This window comes from Rhea pennata, chromosome 3 (genome assembly GCF_028389875.1).
Source record: "Rhea pennata isolate bPtePen1 chromosome 3, bPtePen1.pri, whole genome shotgun sequence".
NCBI lineage: Eukaryota > Metazoa > Chordata > Aves > Rheiformes > Rheidae > Rhea > Rhea pennata.
The window spans coordinates 38,136,536-38,153,479 of NC_084665.1; the positions used below are offsets into that span (position 1 = coordinate 38,136,536).

At 36.7% G+C, this 16,944-nt stretch overlaps 1 protein-coding gene across 5 annotated transcripts in view; it reads left to right on the plus strand.

The window, feature by feature from the left end:
* The window catches only part of STRN (striatin), a 69,653-nt gene extending 55,381 nt beyond the window's left edge, over window positions 1-14,272 (plus strand). For 4 of the 5 annotated variants that reach the window (XM_062572081.1, XM_062572082.1, XM_062572084.1 and 1 more), the window contains 5 exons: window positions 364-531; window positions 1,281-1,421; window positions 3,299-3,406; window positions 4,741-4,827; window positions 4,916-14,272. In XM_062572081.1, the coding sequence (XP_062428065.1) occupies window positions 364-531; window positions 1,281-1,421; window positions 3,299-3,406; window positions 4,741-4,827; window positions 4,916-5,085 (674 nt within the window). In that variant the 3' untranslated portion in view covers window positions 5,086-14,272. The remainder of the gene's footprint in view (window positions 1-363; window positions 532-1,280; window positions 1,422-3,298; window positions 3,407-4,740; window positions 4,828-4,915) is intronic. The other variant, XM_062572085.1, reaches the window with a different exon arrangement.
* The last annotated feature ends 2,672 nt before the right edge of the window (window positions 14,273-16,944 follow it).

Genomic DNA, 16,944 nt, shown 5'->3' on the forward strand with positions numbered 1-16,944 from the left:
CTTCAGATATGATGAGCCTCAAAGCTGACTTTTGGAAAAAGAGACTCTTATGCCATTAATGTCTACTTGAGAGTTGATTTTTAAAATTGAAGTCTGTGTTGCTGACTAACTTGATATGGTCCCTTTTGCTGAAACTTTGTTTTGTTCTGTTAGTTACAAATCAGATAACTAAATGCCAGATATGCTGATGAAATATTCTTTACACTGGGATAAGTGAGCTTTCTGCATTGATAAGACCTATCTACACTTTTTTCTTTATCGACTAGCTTATTAAAGGTGCTTCATAAACAGAGACCAGGATACTACTATTGATGTAACTTGTATTTTGTTTTGAAATGTGAATTGTTGTCATTCTCTTCACAGATCCTTCTGTTCTAAGAGGTGCTTTTGTAGGCCATACAGATGCAGTGTGGGGTCTAGTATACAGTGGAGCACACCAGCGTTTGCTGTCCTGTTCGTCAGACGGCACTATACGTTTATGGAAAGCTACAGAAATTGCTCCAGCTCTTAATATTTTTAATGATAATCAAGGTATGGAAAAGCACCCTACCTGAATTTTTGAGTGTCTGTGTTTAGGCTGCCATAATTTTGTCCACTCAGTAGAAAACTTGCTTGTCTGTTTTGGTGGATTTTACATCTTTATGAATATTTTTGCGGGGCAGTGAAGTTTGGATCCCTCCTGCTGTGGCACCAGTTGAATAGATACCTATACATAGGGGGACAGTCACACGTATCTAAAATCCAACTCCTGCAGATTATCTGCTGCAGTTACTAGAGCCATGGAGGGTAACGCTTCTACTTTGCAGTTCAGACGCTAAGTTTCCATTAGGCTTTTGCTTCTGGTTTGCCCAGAATGAAAATCCCCTTCCACCCCCTCAGTGGTTTGGAATAGCCAGTGAATAGATCCAGGCCAGGGTTGTAATACCTTTTTAGATTAGATTCCTTGGGCTTCTAACACAGTAGTTCTAGCCCAGTGTCTGATTTTGTGCATATCAAAGAAATAGAATAAAAGTAGTGATCAAGCAGACAATCTAGATTCTTGGTATAATTTAGATTTTAAAATCTATAATAAGATGGCATGCTAGTCTTGAAGTAATATTTTGGTATAATATGTACAAGACAGCAGCCTGTGTTTCAGCATTTCAAATAGTGTTCTGGAGGGATATTTTTGTTTTAAGGTCACATAACTTTTCCTTTCATAAAGATGAACTTTTTGATATCAAGCGCTTTTGTTTGCTTTGACTAAATCTTACAGAAGCGTTTTCTAATTTGTTTTCTAGAAATGGGAATCCCTTCATCAGTAGATCTTGTGAGCAGTGACCCAAGCCTCATGGTAGCATCATTTAGTAGTGGACACACTAGCATTTTTAACATGGAGACCCGGCAACGAATTCTTACCCTGGAGTCTGGAGCAGATACTAGTATGTATCAAAAAAAGAAATAAACTTGCTTGCTTTAGATCAGATACTGTTAATGGTCTTTTTAGTGCTTTCAAAATAATAGGCAGACAGTGTCATGGTAGCTTATAATATAAATTATGTTATAAGCTGCATTTTAAGATGTAACACAGTTATCATTACTATACCAGATCTCATGGGCACTTCAATAGCAGAAGAATAGTAATATCAAGAAAATACAAAGTTGATTTTACTTTCTAAAAATGGGGGAGGAGGATTTTTTTTTTTCCCAATCAAAGGTAGCCTTTTTTCTTTTTTTTTTTAAAGAAAAAGTTTTTTAAAAATTTTTGTGTATGCTTCTAGTTCATTTGCTGGTAGGGTTTGTTTGAGATTTTCACTGTAGAACAACAGAAACTCCAGTGGAAGAGCGTATTCACAGGGTTCCTTGTAATGCCTTGGATCGTGGCAATGGCCAGCATCAGATGTTTTAGAGGAAACTTTAAGAACTCTCTGTCAAGATCTTACTTTACCTCTGCATTTGGAGAGAGACTACTATGAGCTGAAGTTCTGCTGTCTAATTATATTTTTTTTAATAGGAAATAACCCTCTTGCCAGCTTTGCTTTTTTTTTTTTTTTTTTTTTTTTTGACTGCCCTTCTCTTTACCATAATTCAGGAATATTCCTTTTCTTAAAAGGAGAGCAATGTGACAACCAGCAATAGCTTATTAGTATTTTTAGTTACATAAAGGCACTATAGTACTTCTGTATCTATATATTGAAAAAGAACCACCAAAAACAAAAAACCAAGAATCATACAAGAGTAAAAGGAATCATCTGTTTCTGTCCCCGGCCAATCCAGGTTATCACTGTTCATTATGGGCCTTGTTCTACTTGGCATTTTAAAGCTGAGGATAGCCAGCTCTGATAAAATGTCATTTGCTATAAAGAAGTACTTTAGGTGGTTTTAGTAATTTACATTTTGATGATTTTGGGTGTTTTGTGGATACTGGCATTTTTTGTAGGTTCAGATTTTTAGAGGAAGATGTAAAATTAAAGTTTTCACCATCTGTGTAGCAAGTGATCCTCCAGTGGTCTTTTTATTTCATTTGGTAAGATTTTGATTAGTCGATATTGAGTGTCCTTTGGCCATTAGCTTGTTTCATGTGGGAGTTGACTGTATTTGGATGATCTGTGAAGCAGTTGTTTCCTCTGCTCATCTGTCCCTCTTGCACTAGTCTGTGGATCAAAACAATTTCTAGATTTCTAATCAAAACATAAACTACCAAAAATTCTTCTTTCTTACAATTTCCTAGTTCCTGCTGTGAGTAGCAGGAGTTTAAGGGCAGGATAGACCATGTATAGTCTGGATATTTCAAAACTCTTCAAGACTAGAAAAGTGATGCTACTATGAGTAGTCTAGTGTCCCTTTCTTCAAGAAGAATTTTAATCCCTGTGTATCAAGTGATTGTAGATTTTTGCTGCTGGTGGTGTTAAGTGGTGGTTAAGGTGGGGAATCCTGTTTGTTTCCAAAACATGCTGACTGTAATGTTAATCTCCCTCAACTGCCTGTATATTATGGAGAAAGTTTGGCTTGACAGAAAGAGGTATGTGAAGGTGGGGAATGCAAAAAGGTATTCTCACTCATTTTTGATTTCTGAATCGTAAGTGGCACATCTGTCTGAAAGTGTGGACCTTGTTTGTTTATTTGTATTTACACTTGTATGTATGGTTAATGTATGCCTCTGTGTGTGTAATCTGAAAAGTATTTTAGAAGAAAGTGTAGATAAGGTATTGAAAGAATTTCCATTTTTTAAAGGTAGGAATTATGTTATTAATAAGAGTGATCACGTATTTATTTTGTAGTAGCAATTTACATGTGTTATGTGTGGCTTTTTTCTTAGCAGTCAGTTCTTCCTGTCAGATAAACAGAGTCATCAGCCATCCAACTCTTCCAATTAGTATCACTGCTCATGAGGACAGACACATCAAATTCTATGACAACAATACAGGTAGGTATCTTTCCAGCAGAGCCTAGTCATAGCAGTTGTATAAAACAGAAACAGAATTTCATTGTGATTAATATTCTTCACATAAATCCTAGGAGATGTTTAGAGGTGAATATCCTCTGACAGAGAAATAGCTTTTCACCAGTACACCAGAAGATGGCCAGCCCATATAAAACTTTATTGGGTCAGTAATGAAGAACTTGCAACATTCTCTGTCAGTTGTTTTTAAATGCCTTAAATATGGGTGTTGTCGATATTTAATTAAAAGAGATCTTCTGGTATGTTTTCGTGTACTCATGGTCATGTTTCTTCTATTGTGCCTGCTATCTTTGTCTGAGGGCAGGAAGCTTGGGCACTACTTCAGTGCTTCTAAGACCACTATCTGGATGGTCTGGAGGTAGAAATTCCCTTGCAGGGCATCATTCTCAATTTGATTCAGCGTTTATCTTTAGATCTTGCTTTGGTGGAAGCAGCTGGACAATTTTAATACTTTTTTTAATCTGTAGGGGAAGTCACAATAAGGTGAGTAATTAAAAATTACTTCATTTAAAGGAATTTCTGAGTGGAATGGTAGTATTAATACGGTCTTCTTCCTGGGAATCTTGAGGATGTTCAATGTGTGACTTCTTTGCTTCCAGGTCACACTGTCTTTAAGTTAAGAACTTAGTATTCTTGTTGATTTTACATGTCACTACCCTGATTTGTGTTAAACGAGAAGTGGTCAAAGGATCCAATGGAAACTGTGGAAAAAAGCTGAAAATAGCTGGTTGATTTGTTTATAGTTCTGTAATGGTAGAGGAAACATATTTGGCATCTCCATTTTTTATGCTTTCTTATTCTCTGCAACAAAAAAAAGGAAATATGACCTTTGATTTCTTATTTTTGATATAAAATCATTACAGTAAATAGTGAGAAGATGGAATAAAACACTGATTCTCTCTGTGTTGATAAATGTATCCCTTATTCCTGTTCGGTTTCTATTCATTGCTTACCAGTGTACTCGGCCTCTATCCTCCTTTCCACTCAAGATATTGCTGCTGAACTTAAGTCACTTGAGACATATTTAAAGTGCACACTTAATGCAGCATCAGGGTGGTTTGACGCACACAATGTAAAGGACTAAAGAAGCTGGTAATAATGGTATCATTGCTATTCTGAGATGGTAAATATTACAAGAACGACTTTTTTGTATAACTGTATTCAATTGTGGGACAAGATCTTGTTTTTATAGTAATGTAGGCTGTGGTAGGGTTTAGGCAATGAATACAGATAAGTCAATTGCAGAAAATAACATGAATCTTTTCTTTTTGTTTTTGTTTTGTTCCCCCCGCCCAAAGGAAAACTGATCCATTCCATGGTAGCTCACTTAGATGCAGTTACAAGTTTAGCTGTTGACCCTAATGGCTTGTATTTGATGTCTGGCAGTAAGTACATTAAATTTCATTATTTACCTTTCTCACAACAGTGGCAAATATGAGAATTATAACAAAAACTGTTTTTTCCTTTTTTTAGGTCATGACTGTTCAATTCGCTTATGGAATCTTGAGAGCAAGACCTGCATCCAGGAATTTACTGCTCATCGCAAAAAATTTGATGAATCCATTCATGATGTGGCATTCCACCCATCCAAATGCTATATTGCCAGTGCAGGAGCAGATGCTCTGGCTAAAGTGTTTGTATGACAGAGTGCTTCCCTTTCAACTCTAGCTTGTATATATTTAACCAGCTGCACAAAAGAGAAGGGGGCAAGAGTCTCCTTACCCTGCCCTATAATTCAGAGAATGTTTGTAAGTGTTTAGTTTTTGCAGGGTGCTCTTTTCTAAATTAAGGTTTGTTCTGGTTTCTGTGAGCTCAGCTGGTGCTGAGAGCTTGGAAACTCTCAGTTTCAAATAGTTCAAAAACAAAAGAAGCGCTTTTATTTCGGAGGGTGTGAGTTTTCGTCCAGGCAGGCCTTGGGTGAAACTTGGGTCTATGTATTCTCTATTAATAAAACGGGATACTGGAAAGGAAGAGTCCAGTTGCTTCAGGGAGCGGGAAAAGAGGGAAACTTCCTGGGATGCTTCTCATAGGGGAATCTTAATGTGCTTAAAATTAAATTGCCTGGAAAAAGTGTCAGTTCACATGTTCATTATTGTGCCATGTGGGAGGCACTTTTATCATCCCTTTGGTATTAATAAGTAGATAATGTTCAGAGAGCAGTAGCTGATAGTTAATCTCAGCCACCTGGCTGCTAGCCTAAGATAAATGTGGTTAAAGGAAAATTACTAACAAAAATTAAAATGCAGAAAAGTTTTGTTACATCTTTTATGTTATACAGCAAATACTTAGTTTGCAAAAAACATATATAATTTTTTTTAAAGACTGTATTAGTGTGTGGCTAGAAGCTGAGCCTTTAGTCTAGTCACAATTAACAACAGACTGAAGCAGTCTGTATATACTGTAGTAGCAAATTAACTTATTCAGATTTATAATACTGTTTATCCTTGGAGGTCTGGCACAAGAAATAATCACAAATCTTTCCAAAGGAACTCTCTTACAGTATAATTATCAAATGTTCATCTCCTCTTTCTGTTCCTGCTAAAAAAATAATAAAATAAAGAAGGTGTCATTCAGGGCATTAAGTGTAACAGTGAAATACTTTAATTCATTTGAAGATAAAAGCTATACCTGATACTCCATATGAGTTGTATTACTGTAATAGATGTCCATACAGAGTTCCACCAATTAGAAAGATTCTGCTATTTCTGGAGGTATTTCCTAACTTTAATACTTGTGGAACTTTTAACATGTTGTATTGTGCCATTGATCACGTTATGTGAAGAATGAATGCTTTTTTTTTTTTTTTTTTTTTTTTTTTTTATTATTCAACAAATGTGCTTTGTTTGTATATTCAGGGCTCATCTGTTGATCTGAATGACAAATAACTTTTAAATCGATATTTTATTCTCTTTATCCCTTCCTAAAGGAAAGTGCATGGATTCTTTTCTGTTACGCATCATCTTCAAAGTTTTTATTACTCTTCTCCAAGTCTATGGGGGTTGGTGTTTTCCTTTTAAGTGAAATGAAAAGCAGAATTTATGCTGGAAGTGGTGTGGTGCTGATGTGAGTAGGAAAGAACCCAATGCAACTCTTTCAAATACCAACTTAAGTTTAAGACTGGAAGTTGATAGATAAATCTTTACCTTTAAACTGACACTTCTTAAAAAGGAATCATTGAAAAATATCGACATAGGATTTGGTCATGTTGTTTTAGAGTGATGTTTCAGGATGGGACCATGTTTTAAGCTGAACTAGTTTAGATTAACTGTATTATTTAGAATAAAAGATTGATCTGTGCTGTTTGAGCCTGCAACACATTGTATTTACTGCTAAAATACCCTGGAATACCTTTTATTGCTCAGAATATTCAGATATGTCACTTCATGATACTGATATGCAATATATTTCCATAGATAAGATTAGAACGTTTACCATTAAACAGGTGACTACAATATTAATTCAGATTATTTAGTTTTTATAATGTGTTTTGATTATGATGAAAAGGGGAAAACTTGGCTGCAAAACTGAGCATTCAACTTTGTGAGAGTTCTGTGTACTTGACTCCTATTCTTTCAGTGTCATTATTTTATTTCTTTGTGAAACGGAATTACAAAGATTTATTTGAAAAATTCTAAAAGTTATGTATATTATATATGTGTATATATATATATTGTAAACTTGTATTAAATATGTCTAGTAAGGGAAGACTCCATGGGTGCATTTTAATGTTTTAGTATTAAGAGTTCTCTTGAGTTTGTGTATACAAAGGATAATGGTGTGAGTATGAAATGAATGTTGTGCTTTTGCTTACACAATACAGTAAATAGTTACAATTGTTTAAATTGCTGTACATAAAACTAATAGGCCAGCATGCTTGTTTTTAAAGACGGTCATTCTGATTACAATTGGAATGTAAGAAGTGGCTGTTCAAATGTGAATTGAAAGACGAAAATCACTGAAATGTGATTCTTTAAAGCTGGCAATAGCTAGAGGATGAGGTGCCTTTAAACAAAAACAAATGTAGCCTTATAAAGAGGTTGTGGAGTATATATATTTTTGTGCTGGTCTTCATAATTGATGTCAATGTCTTTTTACTGTACTTGCTCACATACTTGTAGGACTGCAGGGTATTGTGCATGAGCCTGTCAGGTCTTCTGAACGTCATCATAGAAGTTAGGGATGAAAAGATTATTTAGGTTATCTAGTTCATCTGCTTGCTAAAGCAGGTTTATAGACTTGTGCATTTTAATAGTGTCTTGGACAGTGAGGTTTTTATGTATGTTTGAAATGATTAGACTTCCTTTTATTGTATCTCACTGACAGGAGAATTTACCTGGTGTTTAGCAGTTCTTTTCTGTAATTTCACATCAGTATTCCAAGTCATGTTCTTTTGTGCCATTTGAAATATTACTCATTGTCTTCATAATTTGGAACCTGCAAGTGCACACTAGCCCTAGTTGTATATTAATGTTCCTTTCATCATTCTTCGAGCTATTTTTAGCCGACTCCTTATACACAACTTCTGTTCTTGTTTTCAGCTTGTTAGCTCATTTCTCTATAGCTTGATGCCTATAACACCATTCCACATACATGACTTGCTGGACTTAGTCTGGAAGTAATCTGATAATTTACTTTTTATTTTTTTTAATCTGTAACATGATGCCTTTGCATAGGAAGTCCAAACTTTTGGTCTTATGGCTCATGTCACACACACACAAATCTTACTTATCTGACAGTTTTAAATAATTACAAGCATTGCTGCTTCTCAGGTTTCGTCTTCACTTTTCGGTTTGTATTTGTTTCTTCTCCAGCTGGATACTTAACACTTGCTTCATGATTAATACTATTCTTTGTAAGCTTGAACTTCTACAGGCACTAAAGTATTTTTATTTTCCTCCCTTTTATATGCAGTTCTTCCACATTTGATGTAATTGGTAATTTCATGAATGTGATTGACACACACACACACACACACACACACATATCATACATATGTATGTGTGTATATATGTATGTATACGTACATACACACATATATGTATATATGTAATATAAATAAAACTGGACCTAATGCTTATTCTTGCAAGAAGCATTTTTGTGCAACTCAGTATATCGCGTTTTCCCATTACTGATTTTTCCCATATATAATTCACATAGTATATTTTGTAATGATTAACTCAGAAATTTTTGTGTATGTTAACCTGTGCTACTGATTTTGTACTAGTGACTAAATGAAAAAGAGAAGTTGCAGTGCTTCCGTATGCTGAAAATTGATCCACTAGGTTTAAATATTCTCATTTTTAATTCTAAATTACATCACTGTAGTGCGTGTTTTCACATACTTGATTCAGTTACCAAAATACTCGCACAAAATAATTTGAAGTAACTTGGAAAAAGCTCTAGATATAATTATATTGTGGAAAATATTTATTTCACTATTATTATAGAGTCCTAGGCAATGCATTTATTTTTCTGCCTCAAAAGACAAAAAGACAAAATTGTTTTGATATGCGGTAAAAGACTTTGTTTACTGCTTTTAGGAAGATAACCTGATTAATATTTTTGGATCTCATTCATCTTCATTTTGGTAAAATATTGTTTTAGCAAGTTGTACAAGTCTGTACAACTGTATAGTACCTAGGTTTGTTCTTTTTCTTTGCCATATGTTTTCAATTAATGTGGTGTTAAATCAGCCCTTTACATAATGTGTTTGAGTAAGTGCGTGACGTTTTACATACAACTTCGTGATTAGGCCATACAGGGTCATTTTGCAGTTGTAAATTCAAAGTAAATATAAATTTGTCCTTTTGAATAAATATGTAAAGGATAAAGGATTTAATCACACTATCCTTTTCAGTATGTCTGTGTGATCTCAGATGTGTCCCTTTTCCCCACCTCCATACTTACGCTTTAACAATGTGATTTTGAGGAGCAGCGATTTCCATAAACTGATAAGTCACTTGGGCAGTATTTGATTGGCAGAAGTATTAGTCTGTATCAAAGGAAACAAAAAATTAAAAAGGCAGGCATAACCATCAGTTCATAAAGGTTTTCAGGTGTCTTTGAAGATGTGTATTTGGGAGTGTTTGCAGCATGTGGTTTGGCAGGGTCTTTTCAGTACTGTCTTAGGGAGACTATTTGACACCTTTGTGAAATATTTATTATGGCCTGTAAGTAGTAAATGTTCTATGGTCCAGTTTACAGCTTTGTAAAATCTGTCTTACAGTGGGTCACATTTTGTAAGGTAGGTTGAGTGACGGAAGAAGATGCAGCCAGTGTATTTGTTCCTGTGTCTGGACACCGAAAGACTACAGCAGAGTTCTTAATGGAGCCCTCTTGCTGAACCATCAGGCTTGTGATCTAACCTTAATAGGTTCTTCAGCATTATATTAAATGAGATTCTACTGGAAAATCTTTATTAGTAGTAGTATTTTTGTTTTGAAGATCTGTAGACGGTGACAGTATTTGGCATTGTGTGCCTGTCAGTGAGGCAAGCTGACGGATCATTCTCTGAACTCCAGAGAGAATATGATCAGTGAGGCGTCCAAAACTGGTGTTGCTCCACGGGACTGGTGCGACCTCAGTAGCATCAGGCTGGGAACCTGTGCAGGACTTAGCCTGGCACTGTCTCAGAGGACGAAGGAAACCCTTTAAAGGGTCAGAGGAGCAAGTTCAGTGAGGCTTTCCCAGGTCACTCCTAAGTTTATTCATTCATCCATTCATTGCAGGCTGTACGTAAGACAAAATTTAGTGCATATACAAGTTCTTTTGTGTCAAAGAAGTAATTTGTTCAAATTTCAAAACTATACCAGTTTAGCAGAGGAGATGGCAAGATATTTCTAACAAGTCACTACTTAAATAAGAACAGAACCTTTTTCTTAAATTAATGCTCTTGTTGGGGGCCCGACTGTGCTAAGATAGATACCTCAGACAGCTGTAATGGGACCACTCTTGCCCTTGTGGATGAACATTTACTTAAAAAAATAACAGGCTCTGTTTTGTGATGTCTGTTAGGATTGAACCAAAGCCACAAGATTTGGAAAGCAGAAATGATAATTTGGCTTGTTTCTCAGTTTTCTTTTTTTGCATCAGTCACTACCTTCATGTTTAAAAGTAATACATTACATGCATAGTGTCATTTTCATCACTCATATTTATCCTAGTCTGTAAAATGCTCCCCCTTCAGATTGCTTGTGAAGGCACTTGTGAACTGTAGCTTGTAGCTTTCCAGTTCAGCAATAATATGATAAAGGAGTGTCCAAACCATTCACGTATGTTGATCAATGTTTCTGTATCTTTTTTTAATGTTATTTTTTCATACAAATGAGAGGTGGATTGACCTAGTAGTTCCAATTAATTTGTAACTCACTTCAGTACACATGTATTTCAGCTTTCTAACAGAGGAGTTGGAACTCTTATAAGACTCGTGGAAATAACTGTGAAAACATTATACTGTTTATAATATAGCATTTTAAAACATTCTGAAATTTGTGGATATTCACTGGACATTGTTTTGGTCTTTGTTAAAAAAATGAAATCTGAATATGATTAAAACATAAAGTTAATTGGTTTGTATAAAATGCTGCAATCTTTGGCGTGGTAGTTTGAGTTTTCTTGGACATCTGCTGTTGGTAAGCATTGCAGTGATGCTCAGTTTAAGCTGTTCTTATTGAATTACAGAGAGGAGGCAAAGATTTTTCTGCAAAGTCTACTACCTTTCCCTATCTGAAAAACATTTCAGGAAAGACTCTTTTTCCTTTTTTCAACCATAAGGGGTTGAATGTTCTGTCTAAATCTGATGCGTATTTAGTTGATGGAGTTAGAATACATTAACAGTCTCGACTGTTTCATCATTGATGGGTTTAGGCTTATAGAAGAATAGTGTTAGGGGAACTAACAGCCTGTAAACTGCCAGTCAAACCCTCAGCGATGTTTTTATTGAGCAGGAGTGAAACTAGTAGAAGTAGACAGTGTTTAATTCATCCAGTTACATAAGAGGTGCTTCAGGAGGAATAACTCACAGATAATCTTACGTACTGTAGAGCATAGCAGCAAACATCGACAGGGGAGGAACTAGAATGACTCTTGTGTAAATAGTCTTTGCTCAAATAACCCTGTTCAGCAGATGGGGTTAATCCTGTGAGGGAGAATTTTGGGGAAATCTGCCCTTTTAAATGATATCTCTGCCTATGCTGACGTACCTGTTGTGCAGATCTTTTTTTTTTTTAATCTAACTTTATCACTTAAATCTTTCTATAGACTATAATTTCTTGGAATCTTAGAATCTCATCTGCATTGGGCTCTCAGGGCAAGATAAATTATTAAAGCATTATTGATATTCTTTTAGAGAGTGTTTTGAAGAGTAGTGGGATTTCACTTGCAGCCTAATCTTCCCACAACCACCAGAAGGCTCTTTTGCACCTCCTTACTCATAACACACTTTCATTGTACTGAGTTCTCTTATCCCACCTACTGACTTAATTTTACTGCTCGTCAAATGAGTTGTCAAAACTCATGGAGTGCTGTATCAATTAAGATGATGTTCTTGAGAATCCGAATTCAACTGTAGAATCCGAAAGTGCAGTTGAACAGTGCAATTTAGAGGTCTGAACTGGTTTGTTGTCAGTAGATACTTGGTGGCTGAGGAAATCCAAACTATTGCTGAACTAAGGTAACGTTTAGTAGCATATGCTTTTTAGCTCAAGTTTCTTCCTGATTGAGTCTACGCTGTGGTGTTGTGTGTTAAACTAGTTTGGCCCTGTTTGTGCTGCCAGGCCATGCTGTGGTCCAGGGAGATAAAACCATGTTTAAACCATGTCTGCATGTGTTTTAAAGCTGCTCCAAGCCCTGCGTTCACAAGGTCCTCGAGCCCTGCCTGCTTGCATTCACTCGGAGAGTTTACTCGCTTGCTTTTACAAGAAGCCCTTGGTCTTAGTGCCAGAATGTTAAGTAGAAGGTTGAGAAAAGATTCACACAGCTGGATTTGTACTTTTCTAAAAGGGAAGGGATAACTTGTTACCAAGCCAAATACTTTCATTATTTTGGATTACTTACTAAAAACAGCCAAAAACATTGTTTAAGGGATGAATGATGGACTTCAAGCTAATATTTTTCCATTAAGAATTTATTTTTTTATTCTTCTTTCATCAAGATAGCAGTCTTTGAGTGTAGCTTGTTTTCAGATGTATGGCTCCTAAAATTGTTGTCGTCTTGCAGTCAGACATTTACAAGCATACACAGATTTTGAAGACTGTCACATATGTTAGCACTTTTTCTGGAAATGCAAAGTGAGCATGTTAGCTAATAATTTCTTGTACCTTTGTAGCCTAAGCAGACTGCAAAGCACTTTTGTGCTATGTTTTCCTTGAATCATGCATCTGAAAAACCTGTAGGAGAGAATTCATGATAAGACTGTTGTTGCTGTAACATTTTCTATTTGGCATTTGTCAGCGTGTCTGCTAGCTGCATTGTGTTTCATACAAGTATCTTCAATTGGTTTCTTTCAAAAGAAGTTTATCAGGTAACAAAGAATGTTTTCAGACAATTTTCTTTGGCTTATGGAACTAAAAATAATAAAACTAAAGTAATTATCCAATGTGTTTCTCACCATAATGACAGTTTGGACTTTCTTTTTCTTTTTTTGTTGTTGTTGCTTGTATCCTCTACTACTTTTTTTCCTACAAAAACAACTATTGATTTAGTTACTTGGCAGTTTCCTTTCACAGGAGATAATGCAGGTTGTAACCACTTAAATGTTAGTAATTACAGTTGCTCCTATTCTTTTGGGGTCACTTTCATGACAGGTAGTTGATAGGAAATGGCTACTGTTACTGATATGTAAACTCGTTGTTAAACAGCTAAAGGAAATTAAGATTCCCCAGCAGAAGGATGCTGAAGTTATGATGTTGCATGCCAGTTTAGAATGACTACTTTGAAAAAATGTTGGACTTTCAGTGTCTTGCAGAGCAGTGGATCCAAATGAGAAGTATCTGCTTGTTGAGTAATACAGTCTGCTTGTCAGTTTGCGTATGGTTCAGTACAAGGCTGTGTCAGAATTACGATACCACCAAATTACCTTGTTTAAATGCTACTGTTGTATAAAAGTGAATATTATCTTAAGTCAGATATTCTATTTTCTAGTTTGTGAAGGAAATAGTTCTCTTGGAAGTACGAATCCATAAACTTTGTGTAACTCATGATTCCAGAAAGGCTTTCTATTCATGGGAAATGACAGAAATAGTGATTTGTTCTTTTAGCATTTGATAAGCCTTTATCATAAAAAAAATACAAATTGTTGCTTTAAATGAAAATGCTGCATCAAACATTACATTTCATATTAAACTTCAATATTTTAAAATCCTGGATGAATATCTAAAATGTCAAAGATAGAAAATTCTGTGGGAGATTATTTTGAAATACACCAGTATATTTTTGAGCATCTCAATTGCAACCCTGGATTTTCTATTTTTCACTGCAATTCATGTTTTGTGAAACTTCTTGGTAGCTTATATTTCAAGTTACATTCACTTTCCTGATTAAACCAAGTAAATACTTTGTCATTAAAATTTTATTGATCTGCTTATGTTAGTGTGCAGTTCAAAATGAGACCACACTGAGGTGACCATGCAGGTATTTATATTGGTATGATAGTAGTGAAGTGGGATAGCTGTATACTGTACCTGCAATCTGTGCTGAGCAAAATCACATGGACTTCCAGAAATAAGCAATGTTTTTTAAGAGCAGCTTTATTTAATGTTACAGCAGCAAGTAAGTGTCATTTGTACCATATAATTATGTAAATTGGGTGCTAATAAATACTATTTTTCAACATTTTGCATTGCGTTCATAATTCTGCTCATTTTTTATCAAGAAATGTGTGGTCTTAGAGTGTGTACCAGGAGAGGGAAATGCCCGCCAACTAGCACAAATTGACATGAGTTTAGAGTGGCACAAGGTAACTTTGTGTGAACTTCCTTTTGAACTGTGCAAAGTATTTTGTCTCCACTTTTTTGTTTTCCATATGTTTTGTTTTTCTGCTGTTATGCCATCTTGGCGCAGCTGGCACCCTACACATGGTCTCCAGTATCTGCATCGGGGAACATGCTTGCAGAGTGGGTACCTTGCTCCTTTGCTCAGGAGCTGATTTATCAGCAGTGCATAGATCGCAGCAAAATGTGGCACACTTCCTAGGTGGAACATTCTTTTAAAACAGAAATAAGTGCACAGCTCTGCCCTTGGAGAGATATTGAGAGAGAGCAAACCACACATCACAGATGGCAGTCGTGTTGCTGCAGGAAAGTGCTCAGGACGGCACTGTTGAGGGGGTGGGATAGGAACCTACACAGAATAGAATAGAACAACTTGTTAGCAAGGCCATCCTGTTTTTTCTAAGCTTGTAGGTGGGATAAGTAAAGTTCTCATCTCCTTTCCATGGTAGGTAAAAGAAGCGTTCTGATATAGTCCTACTTAACTTCCCTCCTCGTGGGAAAATAGGAGTTGCCTTACAAAAAGTAACAACACATTGCATTTGCTCTGGTATTCTACCTCCAAAGAGGGTCAATGGAAGGGTCCTTGAAATAAGGAGAAAAAAAATTTAATGAATGTAGAAGTAAACCCGCCCACACAGGACACCTTCCTTGCATCCTTAAGGATTTGCCTGTAAACTAGACGTATCCCTGTGGGAGAAAAGTGAGCATGTTCCCTTTGGCCGCATGGTGAAACTTTTAACTAGCATTTGAGCGTGGGCTTAAAAATAATGCATTTCCGTGGGTGGTTGTTGGAGCTAGTTAACTGTATTATCAGAGTTAGCAATTTTGCTAGAACTCAGCTGTGGGGCTAAGCAGGTGTAAAGGAAAATAATACCTACTTCTCGTGTCACTCATTATGACTGACAGTTGAATGTGAACCATGTAGCTGATACATTGCTAAGTCTGTTATACCCTACAGGTTTAGCTTGTTAATTTTAACAAAGAAAAAAGGCTCCTTTGGGGAATTTGAGACACAGCTGTATAGATACACATTTGCAGTGATTCCAATATATAGATGATTGAACAAGTGTAGGTGACCTTGTGTGGTCTAGGACTTCTACAAACTGAGATGGGAATGGAAAAGAAAATGCAGCTGGTGCAAGTCCTTTCTGTAATGGAGAGATGTTGCTGGTGGGCAGAGAAAAACAGCTAGAGGGATGATAGTGATTTTGTTCTATAGTGAAATCATTTAAGGTAGGTGTAATTCAGAGAACTTTTTCTGTTTGATATCTAGATAATACTTCTGATACTTGCTGCTTGCTTTGATTTGTCAGTACGTTATTGTGTGTTAGATTCTGGGGAGTTTATGGGTAGAGAATTAGACCCATTAGAGGAGGGTAGATCGAATTGTGCCCGTCCGGATGTTTAACCTCAATGTTTTCCCTGGTTCTCAGAACTGTTGCAGGGAGAGATGCGGGGGAGCACGGCCGCCCTTCAGCAGGAAAATGAAGCCACAGGCAGCTGTGGGGAGCTCCTCTGGCTGCTGAACAGAAAAGCAGCAGCTGAGGAGCAGGAAGGTGGGTGCTGCAGGCGATGCTGTCCGTGCAGGATGGTGCAGTAATGAGTGGTGCCCACTCTCCCACCCCAGGACTAGCCTAGGCGAGACACTGCTGAGCAAAGCAGACACCAGGGCTTTGGAGTTACCTCTACCTGAAGAAATAGTTGAGCTTTTAATTGAACTCTGGTTATTCACCCAGAATGTGAATAGTTAAAGTTGCATGTAAAGGGGGATGATGTTTGTTACAACACTCCCCCATCACTTTCCCCGACAGGGCTATTGGTCTTTATTTCGAGGTGCATGCTCTGCAGTGTGCTGACAAACACCAGCCCAACTCCTGAGCACAAAGATACTTATGTCCTAGGACCAGATGATCAGACACCCCTTCTAGCCATGTATCCAGTGCCTGCTTCAGGCAGCTCCCAGCTTGGCTGGCTCCCTGCCTCCCAATCCAGCTCTAGGTGCTCTACTCTTCTGTATGCCTCAGCCAGACTGCAGGTTTGATAGCATTCACCAGGCACCTAAAATTAAGAGGCCAAGTGCCAAGCATCAGTACATCTAAATCCTCTTGTAAATGTGGAACTGAATCAAAAGAAGTGTAGACCACATGTGTTGACTGATTTGCGTATTCTTTTTTTAGCTGCAAAACTTGTATGATCTTGCAGACTCGAGAAAGGTACATAAAAGTTTGATGCCTTTCAGCCAGTAGGGTCTGCTTCGATGACTGATTCCTTTGGTAGGTGACTTGGTAGTCCCTCCTCTGCTAGTTCATGTGTAGGCTTTTCTTTTTCCCTCTCTCTATCCCAGTTAATGTAAAAGAAGCAAATTGAAACACCTGATATTTTACCAGACTTGCTAGGTCTTCCAAAATTCAATAAGAACCTCAGCTGCATTTCAGAAACTAAAATTGCATGGGCCATATTTGATGTTTATTTTGGTAACCAAATGTATGAGACAACATGTACCACATATGCCTT